Consider the following 20580-nt stretch of genomic DNA (forward strand, 5'->3'; position numbering starts at 1 on the left):
ATTCACCTATTGTACGCTATGCTACTTTCTTCCCACCTCCACCCTCCTCTCATTTATCTCTCCACCCTTCAGGCACTCTGCCTGTATTCCTGATGAAGGGCATTTGCCCAAAACATCGATTTTATTGCTCCTCGGATGCTGCCTGAACTGCTGTGCTTTTCCAGCACCACTAATCCATAATCTGGTGTTTGGGAGACCAGGGTGGACCGGGCATGGCACAGCAGAACCTGCAATAGGCATAGGATTCCCAAACAACAGACACCCCCGCTCCATCCCACTTCCAACCCCCAACCATGGCCCACCTGCCAGTTTTAAACCAGTTAAACTAGATGGTTGGCATGGGCCTCCCCCAATGCAAGAGAAGTACCAATGACAGCAAGATGTCATCCTTAAACAAAGATTAACTTGCCATGTATGGGCTTCAATTGATCGTGGGTGAAATGGGCACCCTCCAATATTCAATTGGCCACATAGATGTTTCGCTGGTGGTGAAAAGTCAGGATATATAATAATAAACTATTTACAAGGGTCTTCATTTTCTATCTCACTATGTAAAAAATAATAAATTATAACCACGGATGATTTGGAAAAAAGAAACAAAAAGCAAGTTTTAAAAAAATGGAACTGGGGGCCCTATTGTGACAATGGTAGACAATGGGCGGCCGGTGGCACAGTGGTTAGCATGGGCGGCTGGTGGCACAGTGGTTAGCATGGGCGGCCGGTGGCACAGTGGTTAGCATGGGTGGCCGGTGGCACAGTGGTTAGCACTGCTGCCTCACAGCGCCAGAGACCCGGGTTCAATTCCCGCCTCAGGCGACTGACTGTGTGGAGTTTGCACGTTCTCCCAGTGTCTGGGTGCTCCAGTTTCCTCCCACAGTCCAAAGATGTGCAGGTCAGGTGAATTGGCCACGCTAAATTGCCCATAGTGTTAGGTAAGGGGTAAATGTAGGGGTATGGGTGGGTTGCGCTTCAGCGGGTCGGTGTGGACTTGTTGGGCCGAAGGGCCTGTTTCCACACTGTAATCTAATCTAGAAATCTAGTGTTCTTACTGATGGACCAGGAGGCCCAGGTTTAAGTGCCACCTACTCTAGAGGTGTGTAATAACATCTCTGAACAGATTGTTTAGAAATATAGGTTAAACAAAAAAAAAAGTCACCTTCACTTCCCTAGATATGGATAAATGACCAACAGGACAGGTCAGGGGAAAACTCATCATATAGGAGGCTCAGCCACCCACTGCCCCAACCTGGCAGTTCCACATTTTAACTGAGTGATGAATTGGTGAACTCCAAAAAAACTGTTATTTAAACAATAGTTATTCATACAGAAACAGTAAACCATTTATTAGAACATCAAATTTATTTACACTTTGCTAAAGGAATCCTGACAATATAAATGATTTTTAAAAATCATATGTACAACAAATTCTCACAGAAAAGTCTGGTACAAATGCGTACGTCCCTTTTTTTTTTGAAAACAAAAAAGTGTTGTGTAATATAAACCCATCAAGTACCATTTAAATTTCTTTGAGAAGTCAGCTTTGCAGGATACCAACTATACCATTTTCATTTAACCTCACCCAAGAAAGCAAAATAAAAAAAAAATCATTTAAGTTCCCTAAATAAAGTGCATGTGATTAATATGAAGATTGTTGCATATTGCTTTTAAAAGTGATTTTGATAAGTATTTAAGGCCTTTGAATCTCCTACATTTAAAAAGAGTAACTTCCTACCTTGTAATGAAAGGTATGTTGACTATAGCAAGTGAGTAGTGTGGAAGCAATTTTAATCCAACTTGCCCATTACAAAATTGAAAAGATTGAGGGCAAATCTGGTTTTACACCACACACAATTTTACTCTCCATTGATTCAGTTAGAATGACACCCCAGTGACTTTCCATTGACAAAGGGTTAAAGACAAACTATAGCTTTGGTAGAAGTTAATGTTGAACAGTTGGAGCTATACGTTTTAGAAGGGTAAGGTTCTATTCAACAATATTACAGCTCCAGTCACAGCAATCAGATATTTAAAAAAAAGGAGTAAATTGCATCCAAAGAAATAATAGCCAACACAGCAGAAAGCGACCTACTCATTATTATTTGATGCTTAGTTTGTGTTGGATATTCTAATATTCTCTGGCCCATAGGCATACTCGTGTACCACTTTTGTTCCTATTTCTTTCCTGAGTGACACTACTTTAACCCTAGGGTTAACCCAACAATTTTAAAGGGGTTATCACTGGGATTAAAATAACACCAATTGGAAAATTCAGCATTTGGCAACCTCTGGGGGATTTATTTTCTTCATTTTGATTTGCAACCATTTTGAAAGTGGCCTTCCAGAAAAACCAAATCAAGTATCAATACTTTAAAATATTTTTCTGGCTGCGGGGGTGGGGGGGGGGGGGGGGGGCTGGTGGTGGTTTGGGGTGGAAACCTTGAGGTGAATCTTGACTTTCTGTGGCAGTGGGGATGGGAATGTTGGACATGGTACTTATTGAACAGTGTGGGAGGCATTTGTTAAAATTAGCCAGCAAGCATCCTACTAATATGGGGAATTAAAATATTGTATTCAATAACTGCCATTATCACATTTCTGTGAAGGCAGAGACATTGGGAGAGATTTGATTTCTACTTTGTTCATTAGAAAAGCAACTCCTGCACAAGTATTCCACTTTTGTCGAATTTTACTGCCTTTTTGTAATAAGAGTTATTCTGCGTTGTACATTCAATCAAAAAAAAAGCTCTGTTCATTCAAAAACAAATTTCTGTGGATGTCATCTCAAGCCTATGCATGGCTCATTTGATTCATGATTAATCGAGGGAAGCAATTTTACTTTATTGATGTCTAGAAAACCAAGCAACTCTTAAGAAGAAAAAATGTTCTTGTATATAAAACAAAGATCAACAGTGGACAATGGGCAAGCAGCATGACTTAGCAAACTTTACTGAAAAGTTACTCACTTCTGTGATACTCCCTCCTATTGTAATCAGTTATAACATGTCCAACTAGTGGAATGTCAACCTACTGAAGTAGCACAGAGCATGAGTTGTTCATTATACTGGAACATTAATACAGCAAGTAATATGCACTCAATTTGATGGTTTGCATTTTCCAGCTCCCAAGACCCCTCCCACACAAATGTCAACCATGAAGCTGCTGATTTTGGAAAGCTGCTTGGTACTAAAATCAAAAACTCAAAGCACATCACCAGGCCAGTACATCTGGATATAAAGTCTCTATTCACTCAGAAAAGAGAGAAGGCCTGTGCAAAATGTCCAAAACATCCACTAAGACTGTTTCCACCCAATTGTGCAACAGCACTGTACAAGCCAGATATAAAACAAGACAGTAGTGGAATCACAATTTTAAAAAAAAATTAAAGTTAATCTGAAATTCCACATTTTCTTATGACTTCTGAACCTGCACTGTGTTAGCAGCTGCAGAAGGCTATTGCTTTCTTGCCCTGCCTCTTCACAAACAACTATTCTTTGGAATTTGAAGAATTAGACTCAAGTTTACTTTGGGAAGTGATAGAAAAACTAGTCAGTTGCAAAGACTCCATCGCAATGTGAACATCTTCCTCTCCCAGGCTTTCCTCCCCTTTTATTCTTGTTCAACCACATTAACTACTCAACGCATTTCAATAAAATATCCACAAAAGTGATTTATCTCCAAAACAGATTGACTTTATTGAGAGTTAAGAGGATTGCTTTCAAATAAAAAGGAAGAAACAATAATTTGTATGAAGAAAGCCAATTCTACTTCTGATCTGTACTCAGAGAAAGGTCTTTGACCACAAGGTGTGACAAAAGGCAACGGAAGCAGGGGCCAAATAGATTATCAGTTTGTTTTAGGATTCTGAAAATAGATGACTTTAAAACTCAACCATTCCACTGTTTCAGAATCACACACAAAATTCAAAAAGAATGTAAAGATAGCTATTCCTTTCAGTTGAGCAGAACATTGGTAAATGCATCACTAATTGTGCAGGAAATGTATCAACTGCACTGCTTTTTACATAATGCAAATGATAAATCAAAAAATTCCTGTTCCCATCAGGGATGCAATTAGCCAGGAGTGACACCACGAACAGACAGCGCAGGCTTTGTTTGCATTATGGTCGACTTATATTAATAGGGTGACAATTAACCTTTTGCTTGCATTTTCATCAACGTGTAGTGTAGTGTAATTTAGTGCAGCAGTCAGCAGAGTGCAGGAAATGGATTAAAAGCGCAGAACTAATGGATTCCACTTTACACACTTGTTCAAGCCATAGATTTTCAAAATGGGGTTTTCGACAATACAAAATTATTGTCAAGAATCCTATCAGGGCTGTAGGACATATTGCTGTGTCCTTTGTTACTGATGACTTACTGGCAAATTATGCATCTTTCAGTTAAAAATAAATGGCATTTTGTTTGCAAGGTTTATTTTCCCTGATGAAGTTGGAATCGAAAGTTCCCAGGAAAGCACTGGCATTTGTAGAAGGCCCATTCTTCTCTTTCCCAACCTCAAACCCTCTTCTCCCCCACCTCCACACAGAAAACAAGAGGTTTCAGCAAACTGTTATTGTCTTAGCTTTGTGTGTTAAAAAATAATGTTCAACAGTCTTGGTCTCCATTGCAGCCTTTGTGGTCACCAGACATCAGTTAAACTAACTGCAGTTATTGCATGAAGTGCTGAGAATTTCAGCACAAGGACTAATTACGAGCTGCCTGTTATACTATTGAAAAATCATTTGTCTCTTTATAACATTGGCATTAAAAAATGCAGAAAAAATGTAGACTGTGGGTCACTCCAAAGTCTTTGTTTGAACAAAGCAGTTCATTTAAGAGATGCTCCCTGCACATTCAGTTGATAGTTGGCTTTATTTTTCAGGGTTTTACTTCTTTGGGACGATTCATGACTTTACTTCATCATGTAGATCAATCTCTTCATATACTGGGTTGTCCTGTGGCAGAACATATACAGACAGAGAATTCGCTCGCGCATCATTATTGACCAATTGCTGCTCTTCACCTGCAGAGAGAGCAGAGAAAAAAAGCAGCATAAGTAAAGGAAAAATAGATCAGTCTTTAAACTTCAATGAGCACAGAGATACAGGTTTGTAAGCAAAGGAAAGAAATAAGCGCTTAATCATGTCTGAGGAGATGCAGGTCAGAGCTTTGTGTCTTAACTTGAGAAAGGAAAGTGTGAAGAGAACATTGATTGGTTGGATTATGGTGGGCATGGGGATGCAGCAAGAACTGGTAATGATAGTAGTTAACTAAATAGATTCAAACCAGGCAGATACTTAAACACATGGACCAACAGGTTCAAGAACAGCTTCTTCCCTGTTATGAGACTGCTGAATGGACCTCTCTAATCTCAATCTAATGTTGACCTTGTTTTGTGCACCTCCTGTGTAGTCGTAACCTGGTGTGCCTTGCTCTGTCTAAGCACCCTATGATCTGTGTACATCTTTGTTTGCTATGATCTGCCTGTACTGCATGCAAAACAAAATTTTTCGCAGCACTTAGGTACATGTGACAACATTAAAGCAAATCAAATCATAACTAGGATCGGTCAAGGTGATGCCTTCAGAGCACTTTCCTCAGTGAAAATGGTGGTGTTTGGATACACTGTTCTTGCCTACAAAAGAAAAAGAGCCCTTTATGGGAATAAATGTAACTTAGACCATATGAGTTAGGAGCAGAAGTAGACCATTCTGCCCATCGACCCTGCTTTACCATTCAATGAGATAAGAGCTGATCTGACAATCCAACTGAATTTCCTGCCTTTTCCTCCTAACCCTCTATTCCCTCAGTGGTTAGAAATCTGTCTCACATCTGGAACTTGTAAATGAGTCACATGGTGAGCCTGGTAAACGTCAATGAATTCCCCAATGGAATTCTTAGCACAGTCAGGATTATTTAGCAAAATGTAATCCAGTAGCAGTATCCAACATTAAAATGTGATTATTTATGCTGGGTTTGAGCATGGTCTGGATGCTGCTCACTGTTAAAAGGGTTGTGTTATTCTTTCTGTTCACAAAGAGCATGTCGACAAACCAGCTTCCTAAATGAGGAAAGCACAAAGACAAACATCCCTTGCTGCATTCCCATGGCAATTCCCCGACCAGAAATCTACTTTCCTGATTTGAATTTAAATCAGCAAACTCAGGATGTGAGCAGTTCAAGCTGCATCTCCATGCCAACCACAATCAAAGCAAAGCAATCAGCATCTTCTCATGCTGAATGAATGGTTACTCCTGTTTGAAATTGGTTTTTCTTGTGTTTCAGTTCCTGATGAGTGCAACCTTCAACTCCACCTCTCTTTTTAGCAATGCTCACGTTCATCAATCACCAGCAAGTGATTATCAGTTAGCATTTATAAACAGGACAGTTAGAACATATTGTCAAACATGTATGAAAAAGTTGAATATTCAGATGGGATATATTCCTCTGTGCATAGGATATTTTGAATACTGTACCATCTTGTTAAGGAAAATCAAGTCATTTTTACATCCAGTTTTGAAAACAAGATCACTCAAATACATGCCCAGTGTGACAATTTTTAACACAGGGGCAGCACGGTGCCTCAGTGGTTAGCACTGCTGCCTCACAGCATCAGGGACCTGGGTTCAATTCCTGCCACAGGCAACTGTCTTTGTGGAGTTTGGACATTCTCTCCGTGTCTGCATGGGTTTCCTCCGGATGCTCCGGTTTCCTCCCACAATCCAAAGATGTGCAGATTAGGTGAACTGGCCATGCTAAATTGGCTAGTAGTGTGAGGTGCAGGGGTAACTGTAGGGGAATGGGTCTGGAGGGTTGCTCTTCGGAGGGTTGGTGTGGACATGTTGGGCCGAAGGGCCTATTTCCACACTGTAGGGAATCTAATCTAACCTAAACCCTACTGTTTAATTTAAACCAGCAACACAGAAAAGATTTATCCTGCGCAGTACTTTGTGAAAATTCAAGTGGCCAAGAACTATTTAAAGTAAACATTAAAAATTTCATTTATTAAAGTATACAGAGAATAATTAACTAACAACTATTTACAACTTCTTTCTCTAACCTATCTTTTACCTTCCCTTCTATAATGCTAGTCTGTTAAAACCCCCGATTAAGATTTACCAAAAATTCAAATTTTTAAAATCAGCCAGATATCAAATCTTTTCTTCTTCTTAGGGATTTCTGTTTCACAGGTTACTGATCGATAAAGGTACCTTTAAGAGAGCTTTTTTTCAGACAGTCTCAACATGTTGGTGGTGTGACAGTTCTCCTCCAAACTGTTCAATTGTCCCCGGTCTTATACTCCCAAAGCATCGGATTGTCTCATTGGCTTTTAAGATTGTCAATATACTCAATTCAAACTTGATGATTGGAGTTTGGTTTTTTTAAGGGTGTAATTTAAACCGATTGGCCTAATTTGAATCTGTTTTTGTCTCCAGGCAACCAGCTATCCTAGCTTCTGGACCACATGTCACATTATATCTTATTCAGAATACCTGGTGCTGTCAGGTAGTTTTGTTAGGTTTTAACTCTTCTAAAGGTACAGTACACTCACATCATTGTAACACAATCAATCTCAGTTTAACCAGACCCACAGGAGACAAAAGATCACTCACCGAAATTGTGATTATCCTCAGTTACAGGAGATTCATCCAATCGACGCTCAGCATCAAAAGCAGCTGGTAGAGTATAAATGGCACTCTCGGGAACCTCGGTGTGTCTGTCCTGCCCTGTTCTTTGAGGATTGCTGGATGACTGCTCAGGTGCCGGTGTCTCTTCAGCTTTTTCTATGTCAATCTGTGCCAAATAGGAACAAATGAAACTATTGGGGAACAGAAAAGGCCAGGTGGAACGAAAAAGCTTAAATATCAGATTTGAAAGCTGTTGAAGTCTGTAAAAGACATTTGGAGATGCAATTCCTAACTGGAGATACTCAAAAGGAGGCTTCACTGGCCACATTAAATCGACAGACTGACATAGAAGTGGCGCTGGATGGTGTCAGTAAATATTCAATGCCATCACTCACATCTTGGAAATAAAGGACCTTGGGTACCAGGCCGACTCCAGAATATTGACGGTGAGTTAACTGAAGTATTCGAGAACCTTAAAACGGTCGTGACAAGGTGAGAATGCAAAGAGTGTATTCCCTTGTGGGGGATTCCAGAACTAGGGGAACTATGTCTAAAAATTAAGGACCACCTTTCTAGGTCAGAGAGGAGGAGAAACTTTTCAGAGGGCGGAGAGACTTTACACCTCTATGCATCAGAAGGAGGTGGAGTCATGGAATATTTTTAAAAGCTGGAGAGACGCATAGATTCTGATTAGGGAAGAGAATCAAAAAGGTTGTAAAAGAGCTAGATGGGAATGTGAAAAGAAAAAAAAAGAAAGAAAACAGATCAGCATGACCTTTTTGACTAGTGAGCAGGCTTAAGGGGCTGAATGGATTAATGCTGCTCTTAATTATTTCACACGAGACAGGTGATTCTGCCGCCACGAGCATGAATTCAAGATGGTTTGTCATCTCTCTGGCATCAGGGTCAAGGACAGCTCAAAGTGGTTGCAGCATATTGTCAAGGCAGAGTGAGAAGCCAGAAGTGGTTGTTAGAGTGACACAGTTAGGGAAAGGGTTGAGGCTTCGCAGAGTGAATATAGGAAGTTAGGCAGGAGGTTAAAAAGCAGAACGTCAAAAAAGTAGTAATCTCTGGATTACTCCCTGTGCCACACGCTAGTGAGAGTAGAAGAAAGATAGGGCAGATAAATCAATGACTGAGGAGAAGGTGCAGCAGGCAAGGATTCAGATTTTTGGATCATCAGAATCTCTTCTGGGGCTGAAAAAACCTGTTCAAAGGGACGGGTTTCACTTGAACTGGAAGGAGATCAATGTCCTCGCAGGAAGTTTTGCGAGTGCAATTCGGGAGTCTTTAAACTATTAGGGAGGGGCATGTGGGGGATCCTAAGTAGTAGTGAAAATAGAAACAGATGAGGATGGTTCTGAAGTTAAAGGCACCAAGTTAATTAGAAAAGGCAGACAAGAACAAGTCAGAGAGCAAGGTAACTCTGAAAAATTAAACTGCTTTTATTTCAATGCAAGGTGTCTTACAGGTAAGGCAGATGAAGTCAGGGCATGAAGGGGAACAGGAGACTGGCACATCACATCTATTACAGAAACATGGCTGAGGGAGGGATAGGACGAGTAGCTCAATGTTCCAGGGATTCTATAGGAAGGATAGAAAGAGGGGCAAGAGAGGAGGGGGTGTGGCGTTTTCAAAAGTTGATTGAGGTAGTCTGTTTGCAAGTAAAGGTACATCTGGCAAGTGAGAGGCTTTCAAAAATGAGATAATGAAGAGTTCAGAGGTAGTATGTTCCTGTTATAGTGAAGGATAAGGAGAAGGAAAACATTGCTGCTGTTCTCAGAGAGGATAATTCTGAAGAGTTTTCTAGCAAAGCTAAAAAGAAGAAAGGATGATCACCTTGATGGGATTGTACTATAGGCCCCAAATAATCAGTGGGAAATTGAGGAACAAATATGTGGGAAGATCTGAGATATATGTAAGAATAATTGGGTTGTAATTGTAGGGGCTTTTGCCTTTCCAAACACAGACTTGGACTGTCATAGTATTAAGGGCTTGGGCGGGAAGGAATTTGTTAAATGTGTTCAAGAAAATTTTCTTCATCAATACATAGATGTACCTAGCAGAGGAGCAAAACTTGATCTTTTCTTGGGAAATTAGGCAGGGCAAATGACTGAAGTTTTAGTGGGGGAAGCACTTTGAACTAGTGATCATAATTCTAGTAGTTTCAAAATAGTTATGTAAAGGGATAGGCCTTGCATACAAGTTAGAATTCTTATTGGACTGAAGCAAATTTTGACAGTGTGAGACAGGAACTTTCAAAAGTTGACTGGAGTAGCCTATTTGCAGGTAAAAGGTACAACTGGCAAGTAGGAGGCTTTCAAAAGTGAGATAGTGAAGATTTCAGAGGCAATGTGTTCCTGTTAGAGTGAAAAGTAAGTCTGTTAAGAGTAGGGAACAATGGATGACTAAAGATAGAGGCTCTGGTCAAAATTAGGGAGTCGTATATTAGTTACAGTCAATTAGGATCAACTGAATCTCCTGAAGAGTATAAAGGCATGTGGGGGCATTCTTAAAAGGGAAAATCAGGAGAGCACAAAGGGGAAACGAGATAGCCTTATCTGCCAAGGCCACATCTAATACAAAGAGATTCTACAAGTACGTGAAGAGCAAAAGAGGAACTAGAGAGAGAATAGGGCCCCTTAAAGTTCAACAAAGTCCTCTAAAGAGTAGATAACCTAGGTATCCAGGTCAGTATTTGACCAAATCCTCTTAAAAAACAGACGACCTGGTCATCATCACATTTTGGAATTCTGCAGAGTGTAAATTGTCTGCTACATTCTCCTATATTGAAAGAGTGCTTACACTTTGCCTCATGGGAAATTGGTTAGTGATCAAGAACGATCACAAATGGTGCCTTGCAAATTAAAATCCTACTCTTCAGTATGTTCACCCTTAAAAAGATGGAGTACACCACTGCAGTTATTTTAATTTCCTTACTGACAGCTTTAAATCATGACATTAATGAACCCATTATTAACTTACCTCAATTCCAAGAGCTTTCAGGATGTCACATTTACACATGGGGCAGGTTCTGTGTTCCAGAAGCCATGGATCGATACAATTCTTGTGGAATATGTGGCTGCAAAGAAAGATCACAGAATATGAAACATAGTGCCCTGGGTTTAAGGGCTGACAACATGCATTACCAATCCTTAACTATCTTATTATGTGGCTGTGAACAACTGAATACGCATATGACCATTTCTTCATAAATTTCTGAACTGTTTACTTGTTGTGATTAAAAATATTGAAACGATGGTATGTCCATTTTCCCAGAATAATTTAAACATATGACATGCATGGGCTATTTAGATCTTGACTGGGTATTGTCTTGGCCATTACTGGTCTCTCTTACTGGTGAGCGGCACGGTGGCTCAGTGGTTAGCACTGCTGCCTCACAGCGCCAGAGACCTGGATTCAATTCCTGCCTCAGGCAACTGTGTGTGGAGTTTGCACATGCTCCCAGTATCTGTGTGGGTTTCCTCCGGGTGCTCCAGTTTCCTCCCACAGTCCAAAAATGTGCAGGTTAGGTGAATTGGCCATGCTAAATTGCCCGTAGTGTTAGGGGAATGGGTCTGGGTGGGTTGCGGGTCGGTGTGGACTTGTTGAGCCAAAGGACCTGTTTCCACACTAAGTAATCTAATCAAATAGTACCTTCAGGAAGATAAAAACAGGCCATACTCTCACTTCTTTTAATACTGTTTGTACCATCTCCCTGTGAGTACATTTGTTGCCATGGTCACAGACATAAAAAAAACACTGGTCGCATTTCAAAAGTGATTCATTGGCTGCGTAGCATCTTGGGACGTCTGGAGGACAAAGTGACTCAATTTATTTGCTGTTCAAGTAGGAACTCTCTCTAAAGAAGCTGATGTCACAAACAAAAGCCGTTTGGCAAAACTGTGTAGCTTGCCCAGCCATTTTTAAAGCATTTACTCCCATTGCTGTGGGTCTGGTGTCAAAACAGGACGACGAGTTCCCTTCCCCAATTGTGAACAGGTTGGGTTTTCTCAACATTTGGATAAAATGTCACATCCACAATTACCAATAACTGGCTTTTCAATCCAGACGAATTCAAATCTAACCTGATAATGTGGTTTCTCACAATCCCTGTGCAAATCGATTTTTCTTAAAACGCTTTTGTTTTTCTTATTATAGAGTAACTTATCCAAGTGCATCTCAATCGGGATCTTATGGCATGTTAAAGATTTCTCTATTTTTGAGCAGACCACTACAAATACATTCAACTGCACTGTTAGCAATTTTAATCCTCTGTTAACTTGTGCTATAAACTTCATGCTTCAAGATTTTAAGGTTGTTCGGCTTTTTATGACTGAATTATAGAATCCCTACAGCGTGGAAGCAGGCTATTCTGTCCATCAAGTCCACACAGACCCTCAGAAAAACATCCCATCCAAACCCACTGCCTACCCTAACCCTAAATTTCTAATGGCTAATCCACCTAACCTGTACGTCCCTAGACACAATGGGTCAATTTAGCATGGCCAATCCATCAAACCTGCGCATCTTTAGAATGTGGGAGGAAATCGGAGCACTCGGAGGAAACTCACACAGACACAGGGTGGCACAGTGGCTTAGTGGTTAGCACCACAGCCTCATAGTACCAGGGATCCAGGTTCGATTCCAGCCTTGGATGACTGTGTAGAGTTTGCACATTCTCCCCATGCCTGTGTGGGTTTCCCCCCACAGACCAAAGATGTGCAGGTCAGGTGGATTGGCTATGCTAAATTTCTCAGTGTTAGATTGGGCTGAAGGGCCTGTTTCCGCACTGTGGGGAATCTAATCTAATGTCCAAATTCCACACAGTCACCTGAGGCTGAAATTGAACCTGGGACCCTGGCATTGTGAGGCAGCAGCGCTAACTACTCAGTCACCATGCTGCCCGATTGCATTTGTAAATTCAGGAAAAATGAGGCTGGTTCCATTCTGAAATTTTCCTCAGAGCAAGCCTGGGTTGGATTTTGAGAGTTGAAAGGGGACGCTCAGGCTGTTATCCTGGGAAAGAAGCTGCAAGGGATTTATATTTGGAGACAACGGCAGCAGCATTTGAGCCAGATTGGAAGGTGGATTAAGAATCTTCAAAGTCCCCCAACAAACTGTTGAACATGTCAAACTATAAGCTTTAAACTGTCCATTTAGATCTGAGGTGAAAGTAGATATTTTCTAATCAACCTGTGGAGAGATGTAATTCCACAGTGAGGGCTCTCCTGGAGTATTGTGTCCAGTCCTGATTGTCCTGTTATAGGAAAGTTTAAAATTAAACCGGAGAGGACTCAGAAAAGATTTCCCAGAATAGAGGGCTTGGGTTATAAGGAGAGGCTGGGATCTTTTTCTTTGAAGCGCAGGAGGTTGAGGGGTGACCATGTGGAGGCTTCTAAAATTATGAGGGGTATAGATAAGGTGACTGGCAGATGTAATTTCCATAGGATTGGGAAGGCCATATTTTTTAAGTTGAGAGGAGGGACAACTTTTTTTAAAAAAAAGAGTGGTTCATTTTCAGCATGAAGGAGAAGGTGAGACTTGAAGCTGGGTCTCCTGGCTCAAAGATAGGAGCACTACCACCACATTACAAGTGGCTGTCCAAGATGTAAGTAAGCTGGACTTTCAAGGATGGCTAATTAATGTTGATACCTGGACACTAGAATCATGTGATTCACATTGTCCCCATAGTGAGACTATTGGAGATAAGAGAGCAGACAGAAAGGAGAGCAATGAAGCGATGGAGAGAGGAGAGGGGAAAGAGGAGAAAATGGTCTGATTACATTGCAGTTACATCCTGATTTATGCTGAGATGTGTAAGGTTATTGCTCAGAGATGTGTAGCTTTAATTAAATCCAAATAACAGATTGAAAAAAAAAAATCAATAAAATACATAAAGCTGTCACCGAATTGAAAACTTTCCTCAAGGGGTTGCCTTAATTCATGAAGTAAAAGGGGCATAGCTTCACAGGTAATGGAACTGACTAGTAGGCCTTCCTAAACCCTTCTCAGGAAGGGTCACTGGACTGGAAATGTTAGCTCTGCTTTTTTCCTCCACTGATGCTGCCAGACCTGCTAAGTTCCTCCAGCAAATTCTGTTTCTGTTTCTGATTTCCAGCATCTGTCATTCTTTGGTTTGCTTGTCCCTAAACCATTCCCTGATGGATCCATACAGCACCTCAAACAGCAAGCTCCTCCTGCAACTAATGAAAATAGTTGCGACATGGGTTTTACAGACACACACAGACACATACACAGACGCAGACACATTGACACATAGAGGCACACACACAGACAGAGAGATAGACACATGCGCGCTGACGTGCACACACACAGACCGTGTGCACATACAGTGGTATCCATCTCCATTTCAATGCACTGAAGTTTTACTTGTTTATAGCGAAATACAAAGGTTTTACACCTGGATCAACAAAAATTGCCAGAATTTAGGGCAGATTTAATCCTTTCCTTTAAATGGTAATATGTTTTATAAACCTATCTTCTTATTAAGCAGCACTATGTGTATGCCTGATAGACGCTGAGAAAACGATTTCAAAAATAGCCAACAGATTGTTCGATAAACCCATCCAGATGTGGGGAGGGGATAAAAAAACGAGATCTTAAGATGTGCACACATCAGTGTGGCAAGCCTTTTACATGATCACACTCATTGCTTGCCAACAGGTAAACAAAATATTTTCCTGACACATTATGATGATGCTGCAACAAGAATCTATTTGCAAACAGGCTTGTGGTGATCTTGTGGTTGTGTTGGACATCACTCACACTTTGGCACTCCTTTTCAGTGTCTTACACACGTCATGCGTGGCAGTTTCACCTGTAGCGCTTGGCATGGAGACAAAATAAATGCTCAAGGTAAGCAGTGGTGGTTTCGATGACTTGAAGCTGACTGTTAATGCTTCAATGCACCACAGGTGCTTTAAACGGGACAATAATGATATTGGGCACTTCTGGCTTTGATGTTGTTGTACTTCAATCACAGGATCACTCGGCGTCAAACCTTCAGTCACAAGATTACTCCCACTCAAACCTCCAGTCACACGGTCAGGCCCCAAGCTGATTACGTTTTTGTTTAGATCACTAGAACAGATGAGGGCTTTACATAAGAGACCGGTTTAGCAGGGTAGGCTTCTCCCCACAACTCACAAGGGGCTCAGGAAATAATAGCACCTATTCATTTGATTTTGCCTTAAGACAGGCTGTTAAATGCGTTTGAAACCACTTACGGTGTATACGAGGCACAGCATTCAAAAGGAATAACTGTTTGACAGTTGGATTAAACGGAGACAAATTGGCCTTTGAGCAGAAGCACGGACACCACTACAAGTGTACAGTTGTGCAGATACTCTCAGACAATTACACTGAAATATCAGATGACTGAGTAGGATATAGTTTTCTTCGTAGAGTGTAACTAATTCTCTAAAGAGAGAAAAAAAATCACTGGGTCCCTTGGAACAGGCAAACAGAAGCTGAAGTTTTACATCACAAAAGAATTTGCACATTCTTTTCAGGATTTTGGGTACTGCTGGACCAACCAACTGTAGCAAATCCTAATCACCTTCCATCTGCCACATCACTATGAATCTGGAGTCACATGTAGACCAGACCAGGTAAAGACATTAGATTTCCTTCCCTTGAGAAACATTAGAGGAACTATTTTTCACAATAATGGATGATCATTTCCTGACCACTATTTAGGCTGGCTTTATATTCAAGATTTATTTGTTGAATTTAAATTCCCCAACTGCCATGGTGGGATTTGAACCCCTAATTCCCACAAGCATTAGCTTGAGGCTCCCAATTACTTGTCCAGTGACAGTACTACCATACCAATATCTCCCTCTGATGAGAACTGAATGCAAGAGACTGAAATAGCTAACTCTAAGTACATGCACACATGTATTGAGCAACAATAACTACAAAGAATATTCGGTCAGAAGGGGAACTCAGGGTACAGGAGCAGTCTCTCTCCTGGAATCAAACTATAACTAGAATAGCAAAGATCAAATTTGCAAATTAGCCATCATGGTTATTAAATAAATGAACATAATGCACTTCAAACATTTAATTGGTTGTGTATCACGTTGGAACAATATTAAAGATATGGTAAGGTGCTGTAGGAGTGTAAAGTCGGTCTTTCTTTTTTTCGGTTCTTAGTTCCAGAATGATTCTAGCTTTTTAAGTCTACCTGCCAAGAGGAGACCCGTGCTGGAGCTGGCTGACACTGAGATATGTAAACAATGCTTCAAACCAATCTCCATAAAAGCAAACAATTAGCAGTCAGCCGAGACCAAGTGAGCTCTCCAATTTACACCATTTCACTAGCACTGAGCAAACAAACACAAGGGCATAATGATCTTTGTGAAAATACAATTTTTTTTAAAAAAATGAGTGACCTTCCTGACCCCCCCATACACAATGCCTCAATCTGCATCCCTTATAATTAGTGTCCCGTCCTCACCGATAGTCATATCCCATTGTCATTGCACGCCAAAATTATTCATGAGGTGGAGGTGCCAGTGTTGGACTGGGGTGGACAAGGGCAGAAGTCACATGATGCCAGGTTATAATCCAACAGTTTTATTTGAAATCACAAGCTCTCAGAGGACTACTCCTTCATCAGGTGATGTCACTTCACCTGACAAATTTGCAGTGCTCCTAAAGGTTGGGATTTCAAATAAAGCTGCTGGACCATAACCTGGTGTCATGAAAATTATTCACATTTAGTATTTCATGGTATTTCTATTTCTCTACCTCCAATACCCTGTAAAATGTTCCTACTTCAATAGGATATCATTTCAGGTTTTGTTCATTCCTGGATACTAGTCACTACACACAAGTATGCTCCATATTCCAAGTTAAAAATCACACAGCACCAGGTTATAGTCCAACAGGTTTAACTGGAAGCACTAGATTTCAGAGCGCCATTCCTTCATCAGGTGGTTGTGGAGGATAAAGCAGTGGTGCTCCGAAAGCTAGTGATTCCAATTAAACCTGTTGGACTATAACCTGGTGTTGTGTGATTTTTATCTCTGTACACCCCAGTCCAACACCAGCATCTCCAAGTCATGGCTCCGTATTCCAGAACTGGCCCAATGAGGTTTTTGCTCCAGCCAGCTCTTCCTCGGTGATTTGCCCACTACGCTGATCAACATCAGCTTACAGCACCCATGCTAACCATTTATGGATCTGACTCAAGCATCAATTTCTGCAGCACTCGACGATACCACTTGTAGCTGTCACAAGAGTATTGGCAAGGTCCAGAAGCATTACAGCTAACCTGATCTGAGGAAAGTTCAATTCTCACCTGGATTTCAATCACATTTATTGTGCTGCCCCAGGAAAATCTCTCCATATCTATTTCACAGCACTCCTTCATGACTTAATTCTCATGTTTGAGTTTCAACACATCAGCATTAGCAACATATTTCAAATATTCAATGTGGGAAGAAATCATTCACAGTTATTGCTTTTATTTACTCATACACAAGTTTCCTTTTGGCATGTTATAAATTGGATAATTTACGTTTGGCAACGATCATTAGATTATAAAAGACAACTTACTTCATCAATTCCCTCCATATGATGGATTCTGGATGCTTCAAACAATTACATATAAATTATGGAGTACTTACTTGCAAGTCAAGATGCGAACAACATCATTGGGCTTGTAAGCTTCAATGCACACTGCACAACTATCAGCATCCGGACCAGTCTCCTGAAGATCAGAACCAGAAAGGTTAAGTTAAATCTGCTTTCAGTTGATTGCCGATACAAGGTCCATATCCACGAGACCACCAGAAAGAGCAGCGACAAACACATTAATGACCAGAGACCAAACTGTGAGGAAACTCAAAATCACCAGCTCAAAAATCAGCATACATACAAAAGTAACAACAATGGAGTTCCAACAACGCACTTACTTGACAAATTATGGAAAGACCCACAAATTGATATTACATCTTCTTTCCCCAAGTGAAATATCTAAACTAAGAAAAAAAAAGGGCAAGATTCTCTCTTGGTAACGAGCTCTGAACATGGTCACAACAGAACCTCTCCTGCAGAATTCTTAAAACATCTCTGAAGAGGTCAAAGCTATCTGTCAACTGAAGACAGAGCTTCACACAAATCAGACAGTAAACACAAAATGCAGGCAAAACCTGGGCAAGCACCAAACACATCCAGACAATTTTGTTGGGACTGCATAGACCTGTATTGTGGAAATGTCAGAGACAGTGCACTGACTTCCAAACAATTAATCAACCCAACCATCCAAGCACCACAACGCCCCACCTCAGACAGTCATCGAGTCATAGAGACGTACAGCATGGAAACAGACCCTTCGGTCCAACCTGTCCATGCCGACCAGATATCCCAACCCAATCTAGTCCCACCTGCCAGCACCCGGCCCATATCCCTCCAAACCCTTCCTATTCATATACCCATCCAAATGCCTCTTAAATGTTGCAATTGTACCAGCCTCCACTTGGGTTCAGAAATGACTGATTAATCCATCGAAGTCCATCTGAGAGTGGACATAAGTTCAGCTCAATGCTAAGGACCCACCTCATAAGGGCAGTGGGCCCCACTCTGGTGAATCCCAGACTCAAGAATGAACAAACAGAAGAGGAAAAATAGTCTCATTCTGCAGCTGGGCTTTGGAAGCTAGCCATTCCACCCAAAATGTGACCCTTGCAAATGGATGAAATGCCAGTTGCTCATTCACAATAATTATACAGGACTTCTTCTCTCGAGCTGCATATCATACAATAGCTCCCTTACCCCCCACCCCCCTTCCAGGTTCTAATACCATCTAATGCAATCATGGGTGATAGAAAAGGTGCAACATTGCATTAAATCATAGTATCCCTACAGTGTGGAAGCAGGCCATTCGGCCCATCAGATCCACACGGACATTCCAAAGAGCAGGTCATCCAGACCAACCCTCCTCGTAACCATGCATTCCCCATGGCTAATCCACTTAGCTGGCCTATCCCTCAACACTATGGATAATTTAGTATGGCTAATCCACCTAACCTGTGAATCTTTGGACTGTGGGAGGAAACCGTAGCACCTGGAAGAAACCCACACAGACACGGGGAGAATGTGCAAACTCCACGCAGACAGTCGCCCATGGTTGGAATCAAACCCTGGTCCCTGGCACTATAAGGCAGCACTGAGCCACTGTGCCACCCCTTAAAATGGTCAATTTCTGATTAAAGCTTAAACCTGCATTGATGCAAATTATTTCAGACCACCCAAAATTGCACAAGTTGATTAACTCCCAAAGCAAGGACTTTTCTTTTGGCTCTTTTAGAGAAATAATGGCTCCATTTCAGTAAGAAAAGCATGAGCACACATGCTATACAATGTTTGAAAATGATAATTTTTACTCATTTTACAAGAAGATAAATTAACTTGTGGACTGGCTCTCCATTTTGGCACCCATTTGTACTGAGACACTAATCCCCTGCCAATGCCAAACAAAAGAATCCATGAATATCCAGCATTTATCCTTCAGTCATGTTCAGGCAGCTTATTAATACATACCTGATCTCCATGCTTCAAGACACGTAGGTCCAGTTGGTTAATAGCTTTCTTGGCTTCATGTTTTAGTTGCTTCTGCAAAAATATTAAAAATACCATGACCAAAACATGACAGAAGCAAGTTTCCAAAATATGTCACTCAATTTTGACTTTTGTGACACATTGTCTTCATTAATAGGACACACATTACATAAGTAAGTTTTAACAGTATTCTCTATCGAGAAAAAGTTTGAAAACAACTATATTCATTTCTACAATAACAAAAGCAAAGTACGGCAGCTACCAAAGATCTGACATAAAAACAGAAAATGCAGGAGAAACTCAGCAGGTCTAGCAGAATCTGTGGTGAGAAACAGCATTTCAAGTCCATTAGATCATTTCTTTGGAACTAAAGGGATTGTTTTAGATATTTTTTAAAATCAGCCTGTCTTCAGACAGGTTATGAGACATGATTAGAGTGGTGCTGGAAAAGCACAGCAGGTCAGGCAGCTTCTGAGGAGCCCTGATGAAGGACTCCTACCTGAAACGCCGATTTTCCTGCTTCTCGGATGCTGCCTGACCTGCTGTGCCTTTCCAGCACCACTCTAATCTTGACTCTAATCTCCAGCAGCTGCAGTCCTCACTTTCACCTAGTTGATTTTAACCTTACTATGAATCCTCTTGCAAGGATGCCTACCTTGAAGAAGTTCTCCTCCGCTCTCCACAAAGATCTCGGAGTGTCTCTCTCACTGCAACCCCAGGTTGTCTCCTGTCTTGAAGCTCTTCAACCATGTCCTGAAACAGACTCGCTACCACAGCCACACCTGCTTCCTCAGTGCCTGCCTACGCAACCGACTTTTCCCACATGGTCTCAAGACTACATTCTGACCTGCACAGTTTGGATCTGGACAAGGACAACTAGTACAGACACCTGATGAAGGGCTCCTGCCGGAGACATCGATTTTTCTGCTCCGCGGATGCTGCTTGACCTGCTGTGCTTTTCCAGCACCACACTAATCTTGACTCTAATCTCCAGCATCTGCAGTCCTCACTTTCGCCTATGTTATGAGACATCTCTGGAGCAGACAGGGACTTGAAACTAAACTGGTGGCTTAGAGGTAGCGATGCTGCATCACCAGAATATTCAAGACACGGGTTGTACACTGTGGAAAAACACAGAGTGGAGGAGCAGGAAGTGTAATGGATGGTAAAGATACTCCACAGTAAAAGACAAAGGGGGTGCAAATGGTAGAGCAAATGAAGAATAGGTAGACCAAATGAAGAATAGATGTTAATAGCTCAGCTTCACTGAAAGCAAACCCACACAAGCAAGAAATGGAGTTGAGTGATGGGAAGGGAAGGGAAATGCAATCAAAATGGGGGATGGAGGTCACTGTCTAAAA

The 20580-nt window shown here is 41.3% G+C and overlaps 1 protein-coding gene across 2 annotated transcripts in view; it reads right to left on the reverse strand.

Annotated features, from left to right (window-relative positions):
• Positions 1–2429: 2429 nt before the first annotated feature.
• LOC122557426 (E3 ubiquitin-protein ligase RNF128) overlaps positions 2430–20580 on the reverse strand; it is a 152622-nt gene continuing 134471 nt past the window's right edge. For both annotated transcript variants that reach the window (XM_043705148.1, XM_043705147.1), the window contains 5 exons: positions 19202–19273; positions 17287–17369; positions 10613–10709; positions 7613–7793; positions 2430–5022 (listed from right to left, as the gene is read on the reverse strand). In XM_043705148.1, the coding sequence (XP_043561083.1) occupies positions 4904–5022; positions 7613–7793; positions 10613–10709; positions 17287–17369; positions 19202–19273 (552 nt within the window). In that variant the 3' untranslated portion in view covers positions 2430–4903. The remainder of the gene's footprint in view (positions 5023–7612; positions 7794–10612; positions 10710–17286; positions 17370–19201; positions 19274–20580) is intronic.

Source organism: Chiloscyllium plagiosum, chromosome 15 (assembly GCF_004010195.1).
Source record: "Chiloscyllium plagiosum isolate BGI_BamShark_2017 chromosome 15, ASM401019v2, whole genome shotgun sequence".
Lineage (NCBI taxonomy): Eukaryota > Metazoa > Chordata > Chondrichthyes > Orectolobiformes > Hemiscylliidae > Chiloscyllium > Chiloscyllium plagiosum.